Source organism: Bidens hawaiensis, unplaced genomic scaffold (assembly GCF_021521415.1).
Source record: "Bidens hawaiensis isolate Kalapana, Puna unplaced genomic scaffold, B.hawaiensis_p1.1 tig00002839_1, whole genome shotgun sequence".
In the NCBI taxonomy this organism is placed as follows: domain Eukaryota; kingdom Viridiplantae; phylum Streptophyta; class Magnoliopsida; order Asterales; family Asteraceae; genus Bidens; species Bidens hawaiensis.
In genome coordinates, this window is record NW_027491153.1 from 1,090,577 (window position 1) to 1,115,592 (window position 25,016).

General features: G+C 36.9%; 2 protein-coding genes and 1 pseudogene across 2 annotated transcripts; 1 reads left to right on the plus strand and 2 right to left on the minus strand.

The window, feature by feature from the left end:
* Positions 1 to 2,195: 2,195 nt before the first annotated feature.
* LOC143621338 (4-coumarate--CoA ligase-like 6) lies at positions 2,196 to 5,870 on the minus strand (annotated as a pseudogene).
* Positions 5,871 to 9,451: 3,581 nt separating this feature from the next.
* On the plus strand, positions 9,452 to 15,053 carry LOC143621310 (uncharacterized). Its single transcript, XM_077092772.1, has 2 exons — positions 9,452 to 9,580; positions 14,256 to 15,053. Exons 1-2 carry the CDS (start codon positions 9,452 to 9,454, stop codon positions 15,051 to 15,053), a joined length of 927 nt encoding a protein of 308 aa, XP_076948887.1.
* Positions 15,054 to 15,661: 608 nt separating this feature from the next.
* Positions 15,662 to 21,080, minus strand: LOC143621311 (4-coumarate--CoA ligase-like 6). Its single transcript, XM_077092773.1, has 7 exons — positions 20,848 to 21,080; positions 18,206 to 19,304; positions 16,971 to 17,160; positions 16,728 to 16,873; positions 16,585 to 16,652; positions 16,389 to 16,491; positions 15,662 to 15,852 (listed from the first exon to the last, which is right to left on the minus strand). Exons 1-7 carry the CDS (start codon positions 21,078 to 21,080, stop codon positions 15,739 to 15,741), a joined length of 1,953 nt encoding a protein of 650 aa, XP_076948888.1. The 3' UTR covers positions 15,662 to 15,738.
* Between the last annotated feature and the right edge of the window lie 3,936 nt (positions 21,081 to 25,016).

Below are 25,016 nucleotides of genomic sequence, written 5' to 3' on the forward strand. Positions count from 1 at the left end.
GAAAAAAAGCTTTGGGAGCTAATTGGGATGTACCTCATCGATGGAATTCCACTTGCATAATGTTTCAAAGTGCTTTGAAACAAAGAGAAACTTTACAAATGTTTCATTCTAGTCTTGCCGAGAATGATTTGGCAATCCCCTTTTCAAATGAGAAATGGGAAATTATCAATGACTTATCGACTTCTCTTGAAGTTTTTAAAACATCAACTACGAAACTATCGGGAACGTATTATCCGACAAGTCCCTTGGTTCTTTCGGAGTTATTTTTAATCGTTAACAATCTTAAAGAATTTGAAAATAAAAGTCCAATGTTTTCAAACATCATATTACCAATGAAGTTTAAATTAAAAAAATACTTTCTTGAATTGCCACCGATTTTTACTTGCGCCGCCGCTTTAAACCCAATGTTAAATGTTACGGGGGTTGAATGTGTGATATACGAAATTTTTTCAGCCTTAGATATGCATGAAGTTGACCCAAACTTTTCAACAGAGGTACAAAATGATTTTAACTTGAATTTTAAATTTATGTATGACTTTTATATAAATAAATATGGGTCAAACATACACATGCCTACGCCGGGGGGGTCTTCATCAAGTTCAAGTGCTACTAGAGTACGAGACCCCATGATTAGCCTTATGAACACCGTTCGAAACGTAACGGCTAAAAAACAAAGGGGTAACACCCCTTCAAGCGAACTAGGAAGGTATAGTGCATATGATTTCTCTACCGGTTTATCCGAAGAGGAATATGGCACTTTTGATGTTTTGGCTTGGTGGAAGGTAAAGGAAACCGAGTTTCCGATTCTTGCCACCATGGCCCGTGATTTACTAACCGCCCAAGCTTCTACGGTAGCTTCGGAATCTGCTTTTTCTCTTAGTGGCAGGGTAATATCGGTGAGAAGAACAAGACTGAATTCGGAGTCGGTGGAGATGTGCATTTGCTTGAAGGATCACTTGGACTCAATCGATCGTGTTCAACACGTAACCACACTGGAAGACGAAACACCACTTGATGTTCGAGTGCACGACGAACAAGAAGGCGTTTCTACAAGTAATTCTGATGAATAAGTCGCCACTCAATAATTACGACGAACAAGAAGGCTTTTCTAGAAATAATATGTCACAACTTTATATTTATAAGTTTAATGTTTTGTTAGTTTGTTTTTGAATATTTTAAAACATGTAACCTTTTTTTTTTGAACTTCTTAAAGTAAATAAAATGAATTTTATGTTAATTGTTATTTTTATTTAACATGTTATACAAATACGAATCGTATAACACCGCTCTTGATTATAATTCAGCATTTGACTTGCGTAAGCCAAAAGACTATAATACATAGCAAACTCAACAAATGTAACACGATACAGATTTAAGTTCACCATTACACGATACACGATACAGACTAATCAATTCAAACACGCTGACACTCATAGCATTAAGTTCAATATGTTGTTTACCATTGCTCTGTGGGTGAACAACAAAAGTAGCATGAGCCTCTTCAGAAATCAAAAGAACACAAATCATCACCTACACAAGCAGCGGAAACGAAAAACGAAAAAAAAAATAATATTTTACACTGTAACCGGTTGGAACCGGTTACAGTGTAAGAACCGGTTTAGGAACCGGTCAGAACCGGTTCCACCGGTTCCAGGTCCGAGGGTTGGGGAACCGGTTCGGTTCCCTAACCGGTTCGACCATGGAACCGGTTTAAACAGTGATGTTGACTAATGGAACCGGTTCAGAACCGGTTCCGGTTCCTTTGACCAACCCGATTTGATCACCTATAATGTTACCCAACCAAAAGCACTCTCACTTGTAGAAAAAAATCGTCCACCCAATGAATTTGAATACTTAAGCAAGTATTTTATAAACATTTATAAACTTCAACTAGTAACTTTATAATAATCTTTATGAATTTTATTTTGTTGCCATTTCTATAAAATCACTTTTGATTTTATAAAACTTGGGTGGTGATCATTATTTTTCATAAACGTATTGGACAATTGACACATTTCATTTGTGTTCAATGATCTTGTAATAGCATTAATCTACAAGAATAGTCATAATTGCACGAATAACAAGCACACCCCACTTCAATAAATTTTAAAAAAAATAATTCAAGCCTCTAGTGAGCTCTTACAAAATGTATTAGGTAAAAAAAATATTCTGCACAAGCCAGAAAGCGGTTAATGGTTTGATCAACCTTTCAAGTGAGTATTGCTACTTGAAATGCGCATCGGGTTGTTGATCCAAGAGATATAAGGGCACATTAAAGTCTTGAATCTATTTGGTCCTTCAATTTCCTCCTCAGAATCTTTCCTGCTGCAGATCTTGGTATCATGTTAGTGAACATTACTCGTCTCACTTTCTTATAAGGTGCCACCTGTCACATTGTGGATCATGAACATCAAATGATTTGAAAAACTTTAGTGATTTAGATGAAAATGAAATGTAGATCAAGCGGGTCAATCAGGTCAAACGGGTTGAAAGACATTCAGATGCCAAGAAGCCTCTTACATATCTTTTTCAAGAAAAAGTTATCATTTTGAAAAATGTTTCTACAATCATATTTTGCGATAAACATTAAAAATATCAAAAAGTGGATAAAGTTGATTCTGGGTCGGCTTGACCCGCACTAGAAACACCTTCTTTGGCCCATTTACCCGCCCGTATGATCCGCCCATTTCAACTTGCAACCAACATTATGAGATTTTTGGGATTGAGAATATATAGCTTTTACAAATCAAATTTTACACATATATAACATTAAAAATATCAAAATGTGGATAAAAAGGGATTGCGGGTCGGCTTGAACCCGCCTAAAAACACCTGCTTTGGCCCCTTTACCCACCCGCCCGACTCACTCATTTGCCACCTCACCATTATAAGATTGTTCAGATTGAAAATAATGATTCAAACCTGTTTAGCTACAAAGTCAATGATGCTAGACTCAAAAGCTTTAGCTCCTGGCTTCATCACAACAAATGCCACTGGAACTTCGCCTGCTTCCTCATCCTTCACTCTGTGTAATAAACAAAAAATAACTTCAAATTCATTATGTGATGAGATTATTGTCACCAAGAAAATATGTTATGAACAAATTAGTGACACTCACCCTGTTACTGCAGCATCAAGAATGGCCGGATGAGATGTTAACACATCCTCTAAATCAGCAGGAGCAATCTACATTACAGCCATTCAAAAATCAGTCATGTTATTCATATAAAAATAACCGGTATAAATCATTTATACGATTACCTGAAACCCTTTGTACTTTATTATCTCTTTCACACGATCAACTATATACAAATACCCGTCCTGGTCAAAATAAACAATGTCTCCTGTATGCAGCCAACCGTCCTTATCAACAGTCGATAGTGTCGCCTCCACATTGTTCAAATATTCTACCAAATTTAGACACAAAAGTATGTTAGATATCAAGAAATCTTTTATTATATGCGAGATATTTGAATCATAAAGAAAAATGTCCGCTTTAACTACCTTTCATTATAGCAGGCCCGCGTAACCAAAGTTCACCGGTTTTTCCAGGAGGGAGATGTGAACCAGTAACCCAGTCTACCACTTTGGCTTGCATGTTTGGAGCCAATAGTCCAGCCGACCCGTAATTATGCACTTCGCGAGTGTTGAACCCACGAGTGCCCACAGCTGTTGATTCACTCATGCCATAACCCTGAACACAAGCACTTAACGGTATAACTTGTGCAAACATGAAGATCATGTCAGCCATATTTACTCGATCGAACTGCTAAGCCCATTTTGTTAAATATTTTTTTCGCATTTTAACATTTCAAAAGTAAAATTTTACAACATAGAATACAAATGTATATTTTTCGTTTTGCATAACATACCAAGTAATTTAAATTAGACATAAACCATGTTTTAAAAAGATAAAACAAAAAATGAATTGGTTGAGCAAGTTAACCTGACACCATCGTAAAATTTGAAATGAACCAAAAAATATGGCAGACACATCAACCCAGACACGACACGCGTATTCGTGAGTTGAAAGGAACGCGACCCATTTAAACCAAATTTTGTTCATATATTACTGCTTTAAAATTACAAATTTAAAAGAAAAAAATCAATGCAAATAAAACAAAATTATAAAATCTTGCGTTTACGTTAATTAGTTTCTATTTTAAGTTTTATTTTTTGACATAGCGCTTTCAAATTACAAACTTAAAAGAAAATTACAAATGTAAATAAAACAGAATTATAAAATCTTACGTTTACGTTAATTAGTTTCTATTTTATGACAGTGCTTTAAAATTACAAATTTAAAAGAAAATTACAAATGTAAATAGAACAAAATTATAAAATCTTACGTCTACGTTAACTAGTTTCTATTTTAAGTTATATTTTATGAAATAGTGCTTTAAAATTACAAATTTAAAAGAAAATTACAAATGTAAATAAAACAAAATAATAATATCTTACGTTTACGTTAATTAGTTTCTATTCTAAGTTTTATTTTTTGACATAAAATACCAACTAATTTAAGTAATGACATAAAACATATTCTTTTTAAAAAAACAGGTTCAACAAGTCAACCCATGAACCACCGGGTTGACACAAACACAACCAACTTAGCTAAACAGGTTCGTTTATTCAAAACCCAAACCTGCGAATTTATTTTGTTTTACCGTCGTGTCAATAATTTACACCACTTTTTACGTCTCTTTAACAACCAAGGGGTAAAACGGTAATTTCGTTACCTGAACAAAATAAACATGAGGAAAACAATGCACAAAGTCATCTATAATCCTTGTGCTCACAGGTGCAGCACCACAAGAAACCTGCTTCAAGCTCTTCAACCTCTCACCAGCACCACCCTTACCCGCCCTAATCAACGCGGTCACCAACGGCGGCACACCGGGGAAATGAGTCACCGCGTACCTATCGATACACCAAACCATCTCATCAACACTAAACTTCTTCATAACCACAATTTTAGTCCCTAATGACAAAACCCCCAAGCTTAATAACAAAAGCCCATAAATATGAAACATGGGGACCACACCCAAATATACATTCTCTTCAGGATGTTCCAACTTATATTGTGAAGCTTCAAATCTTACAAATAACTCCACTCCACATATTAAATTCCTATGACTCAATACCACACCTTTACTAGAGCCTGTGGTTCCAGATGAATAAAGTATAGCAGCAGTGTCATCTTGGTTAATTAAAGATTCACGAACAAATTCGCGATTACCCGAAAAAAGGTTATAAAAATTTGCATATTGAACATGGTTTGAATTAATATTTCCGGGGTTTTCGGGTACAACGATGGAAGGAATATCGATAACGTTTAATTCATCAGCTCGATCGATAACAGTGAAGGCGATACGCGTATTTAAACTGACTGTTTGTTTCTTAACCTCGGAGAAACTGCTTAACGGATTCATTGTAGTGACAATGGCACCAAGGTACAAAACAGCCAAAAGAATAATGGGATAGTAAATTGAATTTGGTAAGAGGATTAAAACGACGTCACCTTTGGCAACACCCATTTGGTGGAGCCCACTGGCAACAGATTTTACTAAAGGTTGGAGTTCAGAGTACGGGATGGAGGCCCCGGACGTGGCGTCAACGAGTGCGGTTTGGCCAGCGTGTTTGTGCGAGAATATGCGCGAAACAACGTCGAGAAATGGGTCGGGTGGGAGGGTGACTGAAGGGTGTTTGCTGATGTAGATTCCAGTTTCGTTGGAGTAAAGATTATGTGACATGTTTTTGTTGTTTGAGGTTTTGAAATAGGAAATATTTGATGAAGAATGATAATCAGCCATTGGGCGTGAAATATGCAAGATTTTGAATAGTTGTTGAAGAATGGTTTAACGTAGGACCAGATACTTTTGAGTTTTGTACCTCGTACAAGTCACATGCTCACTGTGGTATAAATAGAACATGCGTGAGTCGGGTCGGGTCGGGTCGGGTTTAGTGGACTGATTGACTATAAAAAAGGATATATACTATTGTTTTAACAAAATAATAATATAGGTCAATTTTTAAAGGTTTAAAAAGACGTATGACGTTTAATTTCCTAATTTAACAATAACAGAAAATCAAATATATTTGGATAGGCTCACATATAACTAACATGAGAGAGGTGAATCATTGACTCACTAGAAAACGGGGTTTACAACAAGATTTTATTTAATTCTCTATTTATTTCAAGTTATGGAGGGAATTGAACTATTTAAAAAGTTTCAGGCTTGTGCAAAATCGGTTCAGTTGTAAGCGAGTTGTTCCGGAGCCATGCAAGGTAGGCTCACTCACTAATCGACCCGTTTGGCTCCTTTAAATTAAAGAGAAAAGTTTAATATATATAAATTATAACTCAATTTATAAGACTCTCGTTAGGCTATAAATTTTACATTGGCACATTATTTATAATTTGAAGAAGCACGGATCTAAACCCGGATAGGCTAGACCGATGGTTCCACAGAATACGGGTCAAATAACAAGTAACTCAGCAGTACGAATGATAACCCAGCAAGTCCGGTGACGGAAACCTGTAAAACAGAACACCGTGAGATCGTTACGGGAAGGACAAGAGTGGGGGTCTTCCCGTAACCACCATCCAGCGTGAGAATAAGTATAATTCTTAGAGAGAGAAAGTAATTTAAGTGATTGATGTAATATGTGATGTCTCAATCAATACCTCCATGATGATGGACAGGGTATTTATAGCCGATGGTTAGAGAATATTATTGGTACAGCTGTCCTCGTCTAGAATATGCTCTTTGAAACAAACTAGAGACGTGTCCACATATCATAGGACGAGACAACTGACCATGTGCACGGTTGTAACAACCTTACCAGCTGTCCTCCCCTAATTAGTTGTTGCATCATGTGCTTTCCAAGGAAGAATCTTCGCGTAAATTTTTTAGAAGAAAGTTGGTTACAACTGATTTGCTGACATCACTCTTCTGTCATCTTTGCGTGTAATGGGAATGTCTTGCGGATGACCTATGAGAGAGTTTTAAGTAACCCGCGGATAGTCTCTGGAGTTTTTCATTAATCTTTATCTGACTTAAGTTATGCGGGTGATGTGAATGTTCTGCGGGTGACTTCTGAGGAAGCCCTGAATGACCCGCGGATGATCCTTTATGGGTATCTGGATCTTTTCACTACCATACCTCTATAAGTTCCCCAGTCCATTGTTTCTTCCGCGTAAAGTTTTATGCAGGTGAACTTTTGGACTTAAGATTTTTTTATGGGAATTTTGAAGTTTTTGCTTGTGATTGTGGAGATATTTCTGTTCTTTTAAAGATAAGCATGGAAGGTTTGATGTGAAAACTTTGTAGATGCCGCGTGGTGATGTGACGTCTGTGCCTGCTGTCAACTATACCATACTGTACCTCCTTTTTCGCTTTTTCAGTTTTCCCGCGTGACGTGTCACCTTCTTACCAGACCGTTCACTTTCTCTCTCCACTTTCGCCTTCCCATCACATGAACTACGATGGTATAAATATAACGTTTTGGGTTCCTTATAGAACTTTATCGCCTTTTCTTCCTCATCTTTCATCTGTATTTCTCTCAAATTCAAGATTATCATCTGTAATTTCTTGTCCATTATCCCTTTAGTCACCATTGCTCGATGTTTTTCGTTACCCCCAGAAATAATGGCACAGGAGAAGAAAATTTCTCCGTTAATAGACCAAATAAAGATTAATTGGAAGAGCTCGAAGTTTGAGAAGCTCATAGCTACCTATGGCATAGCTCCATAATGGGAGCCGGAGTACCCCCGCTGCCAGATCCACGGTTGATAAACCTCCAGCATGTAAGATGGCTGTGTATGCTGAGTAATTTTCCACCGGGAACCTACGGTTTCTGATAATCAAGTTTCTAGGAAATGTCATTACCGGCCATGGGATCCATCTTTCTCAAATCCATCGCTTCAGCCTGATGCAATTTGTCACTTTGAATTTGTTTGCAGGGCTAACAATATTGTGCCCAAGGTGGATAAATATTTTGTGTTTTACAAGATGCACTGTCGTGGTGGTTGGTTCAACTGTGCCACTGTTGCCAAGAGGATTATATGAAATGAACCCCCACGCAGTGCCTATAATGGGAGGACCAAATTTTTCAGGGTCCGTGAAGACGTGGTTCAGATAACCATGGCTCGTCGTCCTAACGAGAAGCTTCCGGACATGAGGATTGCACCTTTTTGAGTTAGGTGAGTTCTTTCTCAACCCTCGTCCTTTTAATGCACTTACTTCTGATGAGGTGATATTGTTGTTATCCTTGAGTGACGAATCATCACCCCGCAAAAAAAAGAAACTTATTACCAATACATCTGGACTGTCGGAAACTATGCGTGCTTTGGCAGAGCTGGAACGCAAAAGGAAGCATCGGGCTTCCAAGTCCAGCGACGTGAAAGAGACTGATGACCCGCCGAAGAAAAAACATGCAGCGGGGCAAAATAAAGTGAAAAAGGTCCGTCTTGAAGACCGAGTCAAGGATGTGGCCATGCGGTCACCACCAAGTAAGTTATTATTTCCGCAAGGGTACATAAATTATTTCTTTGTACAACCACTTTTACCTATTCTTTATTGCTCACAGAAAAAACAATTGCACCTGATCAAGGTGTAACTATTCAAGAACCACCATCCTCTCCGCAAACAATCATTATTCCTGAAGAAGATTCGGATTCCAAGGGGAAGAAACCGGTGCAGGATGTTGTGAACATGGAGAGGGAAGAATCACCGCAATACTCACCACTCTCTCCCCCGCACTTTTCTCATTCTTCTCCCGTCCATCAAACAGGGGAAGGGGCGACCTCATATTCCCAACAATCTCCTCATGGGGCTCTATTTCATCGTCTTTCTGATTCAAGTTACTATGGGATGGCCAATCCGGGAGAGGATGACCACCTTCACATACAACATTGGCCCTTAAACCAGGGGTTGCGGTTCGCAGATGCGGATACCTGTGCTGAATTTCTCCGCCATGGAGTCCTGCCTGCGGAGCGTGCATTCCAACGTGGTCGTTCCCGCCATGATATTACCTGTGGTTTTAATTTTACTTTAGCCAATGTTGTGGCTAGCGGGCAAGAAAATTTTTGGGAGTGGATGTCTATGGGGGAGAAGCGGAGAGAGATGACGAACCAGGTGGAGGAAGCGAAAAAGATTGCTGATGAACAACGTCTAAAAGCAAACACAGCCAATTGGAAGCTTAAGGATGCTGAAATCGCACTACAAGTTGAGAAAGATCGTCAAGCCGCTGCGGCGCGGTCTTTGGAAGAAGCATATAAAAAGCAAAACGATATCCTTGCTGCTGCCCGCGAAGATACCAAATGGAAGCTGATCTGGCAAAGGCTTTGGAAGCCAACATTGCGCTGGAAAGTCAAGTTGTTGTGTAAGGTTATTTGATCAAGTCGTATGATGAAGAAGCGAAGCTGCAGAAAGAGCAAGCGAAAGAAATGGTGAAGCAGGCTGATGTGCTTAAATCCGACAATACTAAGCCTGTGAGAGCTCTTGATGAGTTGGAGGAAAAAGCAAAAAGGGCTGAAGAAGAGAAACAATGGCTTATGGTTGAGTGTCTTCCATTGGTACGTTGTCTTCCTTATCCAAATTCCTTTACTCGCTTCTTCTGTTTTTTTAGGTACCCATTACGTTCGTCATTTGAGAGGTGATTGACCATATCAAGACGGGCAAGAGCTGGAGGACTGTCTTGCAATATTGCTTAACATTTCTTCTCAAGCCGGCCGCAGGGTCGGTTTTGAGGAGGGTGTTGAGTACATGAAGACCCAGCGCCCACTTGAAGAACATTCTTTGCACAACTGTGATTTGGAAGCAAATATAAAAAGAGGTTGCGGGAGTTTGATGATCTATCATTTCCTATTCAAGATGCAATTCCATAATTTGCCGCATATGCAAATGGTGTTTAATTACTTCGGGAGTATCTGGGTGGGTCCTAAGATGACAAACCACAAACTCCGACTTCTCAAGAGCAAGAAAACCCGCAACATCAAGATCAAGAAGGGCCATCAAACCCAGAAACATTTGTAAAATAGAATCTTGTGCAAATCATCCTTTTATGTAATAACGATTTTATGGAAACCTTTTGTAACCATGTTCTTGTAATCCTCTTTTGACTGATATAAATGAAACAATTCTTCTTTTCACTTTGTTTTATTATAAAAAGTATAAGTGTAATGTAGGATCTTTATTTACTTTTCAATAAAAGATTATTATTATTATTATTATTATTATTATTATTATTATTATTATTATTATGTCTAACAGAATCTTGAAGACATGCAGATCATTTCTAGTATGCATATCAACTATCAAGTATAAGTTTAATGGAACGCGGGCCCATTCTGGCACGCAGATCAGGTATAAGTTTAATGACACGCGAGTCACTTCTGGTACGCACATTAGGTGTAAGTTTACTGGCACGCGGGTCACTTCTGGCACGCAGACCACGTGGCTCACTTCTGGCACGCAGACCAGGTATAAGTTTAATGACACGCGGCTCACTTCTGGCATGCATGCCAGGTTAAAAAATAATCCATATGCCTTATATTTACTCTATCAACCGGTGAACTAATCTTTGTATGCTAAAAATTTTGTGTGTTTTAATTTGTAAAAAGGTACAAACTTCATTTAAAAAAAAAAAGAAAAGAAAAGAAAAATGAGTTGGTTCGATGAGTCTAATCGAGTTCATTTACAATCCAAAGTTGGCATGCTAAACTCCTCAGTTTTGAATAGGCAAGTCTCATTTTTTTAGTTTGGTCATAAAATGATCTATATTGATGAATAATACAACCAAACTTGCCTCGTTATCAGCCGTAATATAATTTCGTATCTATATTACCCTTCTCCTAACACCATAAAAGTTGGTCATGAATGAGACGATTCTTGGTCTCTTACGCTAGCCAAAGAAGCTATGATTTTTTTGGTTTCATTACCTAATATAAACAACATAAGAAAACAAAAGATGAGCCAGACAATTGAGTATTTATGGATTGTTGAGAAGGAATGGATTTGTGGAAGCAATTAATTAATTTCCCTTTGAATTGGAAAATAAAAACCTAATCAAACCAATTAATCAAATTGAATGCTCAATTTTCACGAGGATATCAGGGTGATTAAGAGTATTCTTCTTACAAAAATAGTGAGAGTTTGATTTCTGTTGTGTGAATGTTAAGCAAGATTAGTTAACAAGATAGATTAGGTGCCTTGTAGAAAAAAATATAAAACTTCTAACTTTTATTTTACAAAGTAATTAGTTTGATTGAATTCATTATTTGTTTTAATTGTTTTTTTAATGTGATTATATGTACTAATTTAACGTGTTAATAATAATTCTCAGGAATATCATTAACAGTATATTCTTTTTACAATCCTAGGTACGCATAATAAACTTGTCAGTCTTGAATTAAAATCTCGTTTTTTATTTAGGTTACAAGCTGATTCATATTAAACAAATGACGACCAAACATACCTCATGACCAATCACAATATATTTTAGCGTTTCTATTACCCTTCCTTGATTAAAATTGTCAGCCATGAATGACATCGTTCTATTTAGTCTCGTGTTAACAAAAGAAACCTTGGTGTTTTGTTTCATTATTAACCGATAAAGTCATAAAAACATTTAATATGAGGATAGCCCATCTGATAATAACACATGCTTTTTAAATCGGAGGTATAATTAATTCAGACTTATTTGTGTAAAATAGAGCATGAGTATCATTTGTGTTAAAAAGAAAATAAAACATAAAAAAGGAAATATGACTTGAAACATAAAAAAGAAAATATGAGTTTGAATAATGGAGCTAATGATTTTTTTATAATAAGAAAATTTCGTGAAATTGAAATGTTAAGAATTCGACTTGTAGGGGCAACTAATTCTCCTTTTAATAGGAGAAGAATAACGGAATCTAAAACATATCTAATTAAACTCTTAATATCATAAATAAATTATGCGTAAAGTTAAAATACAAATTACAACAAAAATCAGAAAACTAATAAGAAATCTAATCAATTGATCTTAAATTTGAATGATAAATATTAATTTAAAAATAAAAATTGATCAGAAGGGCATGAATGTAATGATCCACTTATGATGATTTTCTCTCTCCACATTTAAGGAATATGTCAATTTATCTATTATTTTAAAATGTCTATAATTTTTTCATACGATATTATTTCTAGAAATTATTTTTATCATAATTAAAAACGTTTTTTTTATCTTTAATTAGAATACCATATTGTTATATAAGAATAAAAAAAAAATTTGTGGTTTTTTTTATATTGCGTTACTGTATTTGGTTGTCATTTTTGATTTTTAATCAAGTTTCTTAATGCATTGTCATATACTGTAACATCCCAAAATTAAATAATATTATTTAATATATTTATTTGTTATGATAGAAAGGTTTACTTGAGTTGGTAAAGAAATAATAAAATAATAAAAATAAAGATCGAAAGATAAGTAGGCTAATTAGATGTAATTAATTATAGACCAAAAAATGGAAAATGATCTTTAGGTCCATGGGTTTAAGGGAGTATAAATACCCCTTAAACCCTAATTCTTTTCATTTCCATCCATTTTACACCATAGCCTACACCATAAAACACACTTAATCAAAAAAAAAAACACCTCCATAGCCGACGCCGAAGATCCGAACCCAAAAATCAAGCATAGTAATATTAGTCTTTAATCATACAAGCAAGAAACAAGCCCAAGGTCACGTATTAAAGCAAACCGTAGTTAGAAGTGAATCGTAGCTTATATTTACTCTATCAACCGGTGAACTAATCTTTGTATGCTAAAAATTTTGTGTGTTTTAATTTGTAAAAAGATACAAACTTCATTTAAAAAAAAAAGAAAAGAAAAGAAAAATGAGTTGGTTCGATGAGTCTAATCGAGTTCATTTACAATCCAAAGTTGGCATGCTAAACTCCTCAGTTTTGAATAGGCAAGTCTCATTTTTTAGTTTGGTCATAAAATGATCTATATTGATGAATAATACAACCAAACTTGCCTCGTTATCAGCCGTAATATAATTTCGTATCTATATTACCCTTCTCCTAACACCATAAAAGTTGGTCATGAATGAGACGATTCTTGGTCTCTTACGCTAGCCAAAGAAGCTATGATTTTTTTGGTTTCATTACCTGATATAAACAACATAAGAAAACAAAAGATGAGCTAGACAATTGAGTATTTATGGATTGTTGAGAAGGAATGGATTTGTGGAAGCAATTAATTAATTTCCCTTTGAATTGGAAAATAAAAACCTAATCAAACCAATTAATCAAATTGAATGCTCAATTTTCATGAGGATATCAGGGTGATTAAGAGTATTCTTCTTACAAAAATAGTGAGAGTTTGATTTCTGTTGTGTGAATGTTAAGCAAGATTAGTTAACAAGATAGATTAGGTGCCTTGTAGAAAAAAATATAAAACTTCTAACTTTTATTTTACAAAGTAATTAGTTTGATTGAATTCATTATTTGTTTTAATTGTTTTTTTAATGTGATGATATGTACTAATTTAACGTGTTAATAATAATTCTCAGGAATATCATTAACAGTTGTTTTAATTGTTTTTTTAATGTGATGATATGTAATATATATACATCAATTCACAGATGAAACCGTATCTAGCATCATTAAAATTGTTGTATTATTCTGGTCTTACACGCATAGATTTTAAACGGAGAAAACAGTTGCATGTGCCTATCGCGTTGCAAACTTTAGGTTTTATGAAATACAGATCGTTTGTTGCATGTTTTCAAGGGTTTTCCCTACCATATATTTTGGGAAATGATGACTTAAAAAGCATGACTGATGTCTGATGACCACTTGATTTGAGAAAGTACTCAATTACATGGTCGGTGAATGAAAACTTGACCCAAACTGGGAAGAATGCTAGCTCTTTCATGCAAGTAGTGTACAAAGCGTTAAGAAAGTTACAAGACTTGGGCGCGTTTGGTTTTCGGGTGTTTATTGGAATCGAAATGTGAATTCCATGTATTAATGTGTATGGTTGAGAAATGAATTAAAATTCTTCGCCCGTCCAACCCCTTCCGCCACCCTCCATCATGACCACCGTCACTGGAACTGTTGCTACCGTCAACGGTGGTGCAACTACTGGGGTGATGGTCGTGATGCCCAGTAGGTGGTTGTGGCAATGGTGCAGAAAGGTGGGGACGGGGTCACTCGACTCGTTTCTGGCTAGACGTGTGGTTTGGAAAATTCACTTTGAAGGACATTTTCCCTAATCTTTATAAATTGGCGGTTAAGAAAACATGCATGGTTAGTGATTTGGTTTCCTCGTTTGGTTCGGGGCTAGTGTTTGCGGATATTGAATGGTCTAAATCCAACCTATCTCTTGAGGAGTCGTCCGACTTAAACGATCTCAAGGATATGGTTACGTTGTTTTCGTTCAATGAAGGTAAGGAAGATGGGTGGCGTTGGACCGGTGACTTTTCGGGGAGGTTCACTGTTCAAGCGATGAGACGACTGATGGCAGACTCTATTCATGGAGACGATGTTCGGATTTGCGGGTGGGAAACTTGGGTTCCAATTAAAATAAATTGTTTTGTCTGGAGGCTGCTACAAAACAAGATCCCGGTCGCGCCCAATCTAATTGCTAGAGGGATGCCTTTGTTATCGAGCAATTGTCGGGTTTGTGCTTTGGAGGTTGAATCGACGAAACACGTTTTCTTGGATTGTTCCCGGGCTAAAGCGATCTGGAGGTTAACCTCGCTTTGGTGCGGATGGGATTTTACCGGTCTAGATTCTTTTGAGCATCTTCTGGGAGTTGTGGTGGAACTGCAAAGTAAGTCGAGAAGGCGCTTATTGTTGGCGATTATCTACTCGACTCTGTGGTTCATTTGGAAACAACGGGACGAGAAGGTGTTTAAGGCTCGGGCTATAACCATTGCCTTCACGGTTGAAGAAATTAAAAGAAGCTTATTTGGGTGGTTCAAACTTAGGACCAAGCATAAGGATGTCGATTGGAGTGTTTGGGCCGACTCCCCATTGTCTTGCATTACTGCTTAAGTGACACATCATGTTATTCATCGTTGTTTTTTATTTTCAAAGTCTGTATCTTTTTTCCAGTTTTCCGCTGGAGGCGTTTACGCCTTTTTTAATAAAATTCTACTCTTGCCGTGAAAAAAAAAGAAAAGAAAAGGAGAGTTAGGTCAGTGACAATGACTTTAGTGATATGACTCTAATTCCTTTATGATTGTTTATGTTACCCAACCAAAAGCACTCTCACTTGTAGAAAAAAATCGTCCACCCAATGAATTTGAATACTTAAGCAAGTATTTTATAAACACTTATAAACTTCAACTAGTAACTTTATAATAATCTTTATGAATTTTATTTTGTTCTTATGCATTCCATTTCTATAAAATCACTTTTGATTTTATAAAACTTGGGTGGTGATCATTATTTTTCATAAACGTATTGGACAATTGACACATTTCATTTGTGTTCAATGATCTTGTAATAGCATTAATCTACAAGAATAGTCATAATTGCACGAATAACAAGCACACCCCACTTCAATAAATTTTAAAAAAAATAATTCAAGCCTCTAGTGAGCTCTTACAAAATGTATTAGGTAAAAAAAATATTCTGCACAAGCCAGAAAGCGGTTAATGGTTTGATCAACCTTTCAAGTGAGTATTGCTACTTGAAATGCGCATCGGGTTGTTGATCCAAGAGATATAAGGGCACATTAAAGTCTTGAATCTATTTGGTCCTTCAATTTCCTCCTCAGAATCTTTCCTGCTGCAGATCTTGGTATCATGTTAGTGAACATTACTCGTCTCACTTTCTTATAAGGTGCCACCTGTCACATTGTGGATCATGAACATCAAATGATTTGAAAAACTTTAGTGATTTAGATGAAAATGAAATGTAGATCAAGCGGGTCAATCAGGTCAAACGGGTTGAAAGACATTCAGATGCCAAGAAGCCTCTTACATATCTTTTTCAAGAAAAAGTTATCATTTTGAAAAATGTTTCTACAATCATATTTTGCGATAAACATTAAAAATATCAAAAAGTGGATAAAGTTGATTCTGGGTCGGCTTGACCCGCACCAGAAACACCTTCTTTGGCCCATTTACCCGCCCGTATGATCCGCCCATTTCAACTTGCAACCAACATTATGAGATTTTTGGGATTGAGAATATATAGCTTTTACAAATCAAATTTTACACATATATAACATTAAAAATATCAAAATGTGGATAAAAAGGGATTGCGGGTCGGCTTGAACCCGCCTAAAAACACCTGCTTTGGCCCCTTTACCCACCCGCCCGACTCACTCATTTGCCACCTCACCATTATAAGATTGTTCAGATTGAAAATAATGATTCAAACCTGTTTAGCTACAAAGTCAATGATGCTAGACTCAAAAGCTTTAGCTCCTGGCTTCATCACAACAAATGCCACTGGAACTTCGCCTGCTTCCTCATCCTTCACTCTGTGTAATAAACAAAAAATAACTTCAAATTCATTATGTGATGAGATTATTGTCACCAAGAAAATATGTTATGAACAAATTAGTGACACTCACCCTGTTACTGCAGCATCAAGAATGGCCGGATGAGATGTTAACACATCCTCTAAATCAGCAGGAGCAATCTACATTACAGCCATTCAAAAATCAGTCATGTTATTCATATAAAAATAACCGGTATAAATCATTTATACGATTACCTGAAACCCTTTGTACTTTATTATCTCTTTCACACGATCAACTATATACAAATACCCGTCCTGGTCAAAATAAACAATGTCTCCTGTATGCAGCCAACCGTCCTTATCAACAGTCGATAGTGTCGCCTCCACATTGTTCAAATATTCTACCAAATTTAGACACAAAAGTATGTTAGATATCAAGAAATCTTTTATTATATGCGAGATATTTGAATCATAAAGAAAAATGTCCGCTTTAACTACCTTTCATTATAGCAGGCCCGCGTAACCAAAGTTCACCGGTTTTTCCAGGAGGGAGATGTGAACCAGTAACCCAGTCTACCACTTTGGCTTGCATATTTGGAGCCAATAGTCCAGCCGACCCGTAATTATGCACTTCGCGAGTGTTGAACCCACGAGTGCCCACAGCTGTTGATTCACTCATGCCATAACCCTGAACACAAGCACTTAACGGTATAACTTGTGCAAACATGAAGATCATGTCAGCCATATTTACTCGATCGAACTGCTAAGCCCATTTTGTTAAATATTTTTTTCGCATTTTAACATTTCAAAAGTAAAATTTTACAACATAGAATACAAATGTATATTTTTCGTTTTGCATAACATACCAAGTAATTTAAATTAGACATAAACCATGTTTTAAAAAGATAAAACAAAAAATGAATTGGTTGAGCAAGTTAACCCGACACCATCGTAAAATTTGAAATGAACCAAAAAATATGGCAGACACATCAACCCAGACACGACACGCGTATTCGTGAGTTGAAAGGAACGCGACCCATTTAAACCAAATTTTGTTCATATATTACTGCTTTAAAATTACAAATTTAAAAGAAAAAAATCAATGCAAATAAAACAAAATTATAAAATCTTGCGTTTACGTTAATTAGTTTCTATTTTAAGTTTTATTTTTTGACATAGCGCTTTCAAATTACAAACTTAAAAGAAAATTACAAATGTAAATAAAACAGAATTATAAAATCTTACGTTTACGTTAATTAGTTTCTATTTTATGACAGTGCTTTAAAATTACAAATTTAAAAGAAAATTACAAATGTAAATAGAACAAAATTATAAAATCTTACGTCTACGTTAACTAGTTTCTATTTTAAGTTATATTTTATGAAATAGTGCTTTAAAATTACAAATTTAAAAGAAAATTACAAATGTAAATAAAACAAAATAATAATATCTTACGTTTACGTTAATTAGTTTCTATTCTAAGTTTTATTTTTTGACATAAAATACCAACTAATTTAAGTAATGACATAAAACATATTCTTTTTAAAAAAACAGGTTCAACAAGTCAACCCATGAACCACCGGGTTGACACAAACACAACCAACTTAGCTAAACAGGTTCGTTTATTCAAAACCCAAACCTGCGAATTTATTTTGTTTTACCGTCGTGTCAATAATTTACACCACTTTTTACGTCTCTTTAACAACCAAGGGGTAAAACGGTAATTTCGTTACCTGAACAAAATAAACATGAGGAAAACAATGCACAAAGTCATCTATAATCCTTGTGCTCACAGGTGCAGCACCACAAGAAACCTGCTTCAAGCTCTTCAACCTCTCACCAGCACCACCCTTACCCGCCCTAATCAACGCGGTCACCAACGGCGGCACACCGGGGAAATGAGTCACCGCGTACCTATCGATACACCAAACCATCTCATCAACACTAAACTTCTTCATAACCACAATTTTAGTCCCTAATGACAAAACCCCCAAGCTTAATAACAAAAGCCCATAAATATGAAACATGGGGACCACACCCAAATATACATTCTCTTCAGGATGTTCCAACTTATATTGTGAAGCTTCAAATCTTACAAATAACTCCACTCCACATATTAAATTCCTATGACTCAATACCACACCTTTACTAGAGCCTGTGGTTCCAGATGAATAAAGTATAGCAGCAGTGTCATCTTGGTTAATTAAAGATTCACGAACAAATTCGCGATTACCCGAAAAAAGGTTATAAAAATTTGCATATTGAACATGGTTTGAATTAATATTTCCGGGGTTTTCGGGTACAACGATGGAAGGAATATCGATAACGTTTAATTCATCAGCTCGATCGATAACAGTGAAGGCGATACGCGTATTTAAACTGACTGTTTGTTTCTTAACCTCGGAGAAACTGCTTAACGGATTCATTGTAGTGACAATGGCACCAAGGTACAAAACAGCCAAAAGAATAATGGGATAGTAAATTGAATTTGGTAAGAGGATTAAAACGACGTCACCTTTGGCAACACCCATTTGGTGGAGCCCACTGGCAACAGATTTTACTAAAGGTTGGAGTTCAGAGTACGGGATGGAGGCCCCGGACGTGGCGTCAACGAGTGCGGTTTGGCCAGCGTGTTTGTGCGAGAATATGCGCGAAACAACGTCGAGAAATGGGTCGGGTGGGAGGGTGACTGAAGGGTGTTTGCTGATGTAGATTCCAGTTTCGTTGGAGTAAAGATTATGTGACATGTTTTTGTTGTTTGAGGTTTTGAAATAGGAAATATTTGATGAAGAATGATAATCAGCCATTGGGCGTGAAATATGCAAGATTTTGAATAGTTGTTGAAGAATGGTTTAACGTAGGACCAGATACTTTTGAGTTTTGTACCTCGTACAAGTCACATGCTCACTGTGGTATAAATAGAACATGCGTGAGTCGAGTCGGGTCGGGTTTAGTGGACTGATTGACTATAAAAAAGGATATATACTATTGTTTTAACAAAATAATAATATAGGTCAATTTTTAAAGGTTTAAAAAGACGTATGACGTTTAATTTCCTAATTTAACAATAACAGAAAATCAAATATATTTGGATAGGCTCACATATAACTAACATGAGAGAGGTGAATCATTGACTCACTAGAAAACGGGGTTTACAACAAGATTTTATTTAATTCTCTATTTATTTCAAGTTATGGAGGGAATAGAACTATTTAAAAAGTTTCAGGCTTGTGCAAAATCGGTTCAGTTGTAAGCGAGTTGTTCCGGAGCCATGCAAGGTAGGCTCACTCACTAATCGACCCGTTTGGCTCCTTTAAATTAAAGAGAAAAGTTTAATATATATAAATTATAACTCAATTTATAAGACTCTCGTTAGGCTATAAATTTTACATTGGCACATTATTTATAATTTGAAGAAGCACGATCTAAACCCGGATAGGCTGGACTGATGGTTCCACAGAATACGGGTCAAATAACAAGTAACTCAGCAGTACGAATGATAACTCAGCAAGTCCGGTGACGGAAACCTGTAAAACAGAACACCGTGAGCTCGTTACGGGAAGGACAAGAGTGGGGGTCTTCCCGTAACCACCATCCAGCGTGAGAATAAGTACAATTCTTAGAGAGAGAAAGTAATTTAAGTGATTGATGTAATATGTGATGTCTCAATCAATACCCCATGATGATGGACAGGGTATTTATAGCCGATGGTTAGAGAATATTATTGGTACAGCTGTCCTCATCTAGAATATGCTCTTTGTAACAAACTAGAGACGTGTCCACATATCATAGGACGAGACAACTGACCATGTGCACGGTTGTAACAACCTTACCAGCTGTCCTCCCCTAATTAGTTGTTGCATCATGTGCTTTCCAAGGAAGAATCTTGGCGTAAATTTTTTAGAAGAAAGTTGGTTACAACTGATTTGCTGACATCACTCTTCTGTCATCTTTGCGTGTAATGGGAATGTCTTGCGGATGACCTATGAGAGAGTTTTAAGTAACCCGCGGATAGTCTCTGGAGTTTTTCATTAATCTTTATCTGACTTAAGTTATGCGGGTGGTGTGAATGTTCTGCGGGTGACTTCTTAGGAAGCCCTGAATGACCCGCGGATGATCCTTTATGTGTATCTGGATCTTTTCACTACCATACCTCTATAAGTTCCCCAGTCCATTGTTTCTTCCGCGTAAAGTTTTATGCAGGTGAACTTTTGGACATAAGATTTTTTTATGGGAATTTTGAATTTTTTGCTTGTGATTGTGGAGATATTTCTATTCTTTTAAAGATAAGCATGGAAGGTTTGATGTGAAAACTTTGTAGATGCCGCGTGGTGATGTGACGTCTGTGCCTGCTGTCAACTATACCATACTGTACCTCCTTTTTCGCTTTTTCAGTTTTCCCGCGTGACGTGTCACCTTCTTACCAGACCATTCACTTTCTCTCTCCACTTTCGCCTTCCCATCACATGAACTACGATGGTATAAATATAACGTTTTGGGTTCCTTATAGAACTTTATCGCCTTTTCTTCCTCATCTTTCATCTGTATTTCTCTCAAATTCAAGATTATCATCTGTAATTTCTTGTCCATTATCCCTTTAGTCACCATTGCTCGATGTTTTTCGTTACCCCCCGAAATAATGGCCCAGGAGAAGAAAATTTCTCCGTTAATAGACCAAATAAAGATTAATTGGAAGAGCTCGAAGTTTGAGAAGCTCATAGCTACCTATGGCATAGCTCCATAATGGGAGCCGGAGTACCCCCGCTGCCAGATCCACGGTTGATAAACCTCCAGCATGTAAGATGGCTGTGTATGCTGAGTAATTTCCACTGGGAACCTTCGGTTTCTGATAATCAAGTTTCTAGGAAATGTCATTACCGGCCATGGGATCCATCTTTCTCAAATCCATCGCTTCAGCCTGATGCAATTTGTCACTTTGAATTTGTTTGCATGGCTAACAATATTGTGCCCAAGGTGGATAAATATTTTGTGTTTTACAAGATGCACTGTCGTGGTGGTTGGTTCAACTGTGCCACTGTTGCCAAGAGGATTATATGAAATGAACCCCCACGCAGTGCCTATAATTGGAGGACCAAATTTTTCAGGGTCCGTGAAGACGTGGTTAAGATAACCATGGCTCGTCGTCCTAACGAGAAGCTTCTGGACATGAGGATTGCACCTTTTTGAGTTAGGTGAGTTCTTTCTCAACCCTCGTCCTTTTAATGCACTTACTTCTGATGAGGTGATATTGTTGTTATCCTTGAGTGACGAATCATCACCCCGCAAAAAAAAGAAACTTATTACCAATACATCTGGACTGTCGGAAACTATGCGTGCTTTGGCAGAGCTGGAACGCAAAAGGAAGCATCGGGCTTTCAAGTCCAGCGACGTGAAAGAGACTGATGACCCGCCGAAGAAAAAACATGCAGCGGGGCAAAAGAAAGTGAAAAAGGTCCGTCTTGAGGACCGAGTCAAGGATGTGGCCATGCGGTCACCACCAAGTAAGTTATTATTTCCGCAAGGGTACATAAATTATTTCTTTGTACAACCACTTTTACCTATTCTATATTGCTCACAGAAAAAACAATTGCACCTGATCAAGGTGTAACTATTCAAGAACCACCATCCTCTCCGCAAACAATCATTATTCCTGAAGAAGATTCGGATTCCAAGGGGAAGAAACCGGTGCAGGATGTTGTGAACCTGGAGAGGGAAGAATCACCGCAATACTCACCACTTTCTCCCCCGCACTTTTCTCATTCTTCTCCCGTCCATCAAACAGGGGAAGGGGCGACCTCATATTCCCAACAATCTCCTCATGGGGCTCGATTTCATCGTCTTTCTGATTCAAGTTACTATTGGATGGCCAATCCGGGAGAGGATGACCACCTTCACATACAACATTGGCCCTTAAACCAGGGGTTGCGGTTCGCAGATGCGGATACCTGTGCTGAATTTCTCCGCCATGGAGTCCTGCCTGCGGAGCGTGCATTCCAACGTGGTCGTTCCCGCCATGATATTATCTGTGGTTTTAATTTTACTTTAGCCAATGTTGTGGCTAGCGGGCAATAAAATTTTTGGGAGTGGATGTCTATGGGGGAGAAGCGGGGAGAGATGACGAACCAGGTGGAGGAAGCGAAAAAGATTGCTGATGAACAACGTCTAAAAGCTAACACTGCCAAGTGGAAGCTTAAGGATGCTGAAATCGCACTACAAGTTCAGAAAGATCGTCAAGCCGCTGCGGCGCGGTCTTGGGAAGAAGCATATAAAAAGCAAAACGATATCCTTGCTGCTGTCCGCGAAGATACCAAAAGGAAGCTGATCTGGCAAAGGCTTTGGAAGCCAACATTGCGCTGGAAAGTCAAGTTGTTGTGTAAGGTTATTTGATCAAGTCGTATGATGAAGAAGCGAAGCTGCAGAAAGAGCAAGCGAAAGAAATGGTGAAGCAGGCTGATGTGCTTAAATCCGACAATACTAAGCCTATGAGAGCTCTTGATGAGTTGGAGGAAAAAGCAAAAAGGGCTGAAGAAGAGAAACAAAGGCTTATGGTTGAGTGTCTTCCATTGGTACGTTGTCTTCCTTATCCAAATTCCTTTACTCGCTTCTTTTGTTTTTTTAGGTACCCATTACGTTCGTCATTTGAGAGGTGATTGACCATATCAAGACGGGCAAGAGCTGGAGGACTGTCTTGCAATATTGCTTAACATTTCTTCTCAAGCCGGCCGAAGGGTCGGTTTTGAGGAGGGTGTTGAGTACATGAAGACCCAGCGCCCACTTGAAGAACATTCTTTGCACAACTGTGATTTGGAAGCAAATATAAAAAGAGGTTGCGGGAGTTTGATGATCTATCATTTCCTATTCAAGATGCAATTCCATAATTTGCCGCATATGCAAATGGTGTTTAATTACTTCGGGAGTATCTGGGTGGGTCCTAAGATGACAAACCACAAACTCCGACTTCTCAAGAGCAAGAAAACCCGCAACATCAAGATCAAGAAGGGCCATCAAACCCAGAAACATTTGTAAAATAGAATCTTGTGCAAATCATCCTTTTATGTAATAACGATTTTATGGAAACCTTTTGTAACCATGTTCTTGTAATCCTCTTTTGACTGATATAAATGAAACAATTCTTCTTTTCACTTTGTTTTATTATAAAAAATATAAGTGTAATGTAGGATCTTTATTTACTTTTCAATAAAAGATTATTATTATTATTATTATTATTATTATTATTATTATTATTATTATTATTATTATTATGTCTAACAGAATCTTGAAGACATGCAGATCATTTCAAGTATGCATATCAACTATCAAGTATAAGTTTAATGGAACGCGGGCCCATTCTGGCACGCAGATCAGGTATAAGTTTAATGACACGCGGGTCACTTCTAGTACGCACATTAGGTGTAAGTTTACTGACACGCGGGTCACTTCTGGCACGCAGACCACGTGGCTCACTTCTGGCACGCAGACCAGGTATAAGTTTAATGACACGCGGCTCACTTCTGGCACGCATGCCAGGTTAAAAAATAATCCATATGCCTTATATTTACTCTATCAACCGGTGAACTTATCTTTGTATGCTAAAAATTTTGTGTGTTTTAATTTGTAAAAAGGTACAAACTTCATTTAAAAAAAAAGAAAAGAAAAGAAAAATGAGTTGGTTCGATGAGTCTAATCGAGTTCATTTACAATCCAAAGTTGGCATGCTAAACTCCTCAGTTTTGAATAGGCAAGTCTCATTTTTTAGTTTGGTCATAAAATGATCTATATTGATGAATGATACAACCCAACTTGCCTCGTTATCAGCCGTAATATAATTTGGTATCTATATTACCCTTCTCCTAACACCATAAAAGTTGGTCATGAATGAGACGATTCTTGGTCTCTTACGCTAGCCAAAGAAGCTATGATTTTTTTGGTTTCATTACCTGATATAAACAACATAAGAAAACAAAAGATGAGCTAGACAATTAATAAAAACCTAATCAAACCTAATCAAACCTAATAGTATTTCACGAGGATATCAGGGAAGCAATTAATTAATTTCCCTTTGAATTGGAAAATAAAAACCTAATCAAACCAATTAATCAAATTGAATGCTCAATTTTCACGAGGATATCAGGGTGATTAAGAGTATTCTTCTTACAAAAATAGTGAGAGTTTGATTTCTGTTGTGTGAATGTTAAGCAAGATTAGTTAACAAGATAGATTAGGTGCCTTGTAGAAAAAAATATAAAACTTCTAACTTTTATTTTACAAAGTAATTAGTTTGATTGAATTCATTATTTGTTTTAATTGTTTTTTTAATGTGATGATATGTACTAATTTAACGTGTTAATAATAATTCTCAGGAATATCATTAACAGTATATTCTTTTTACAATCCTAGGTACGCATACTAAACTTGTCAGTCTTGAATTAAAATCTCGTTTTTTATTTAGGTTACAAGCTGATTCATATTAAACAAATGACGACCAAACATACCTCATGACCAATCACAATATATTTTAGCGTTTCTATTACCCTTCCTTGATTA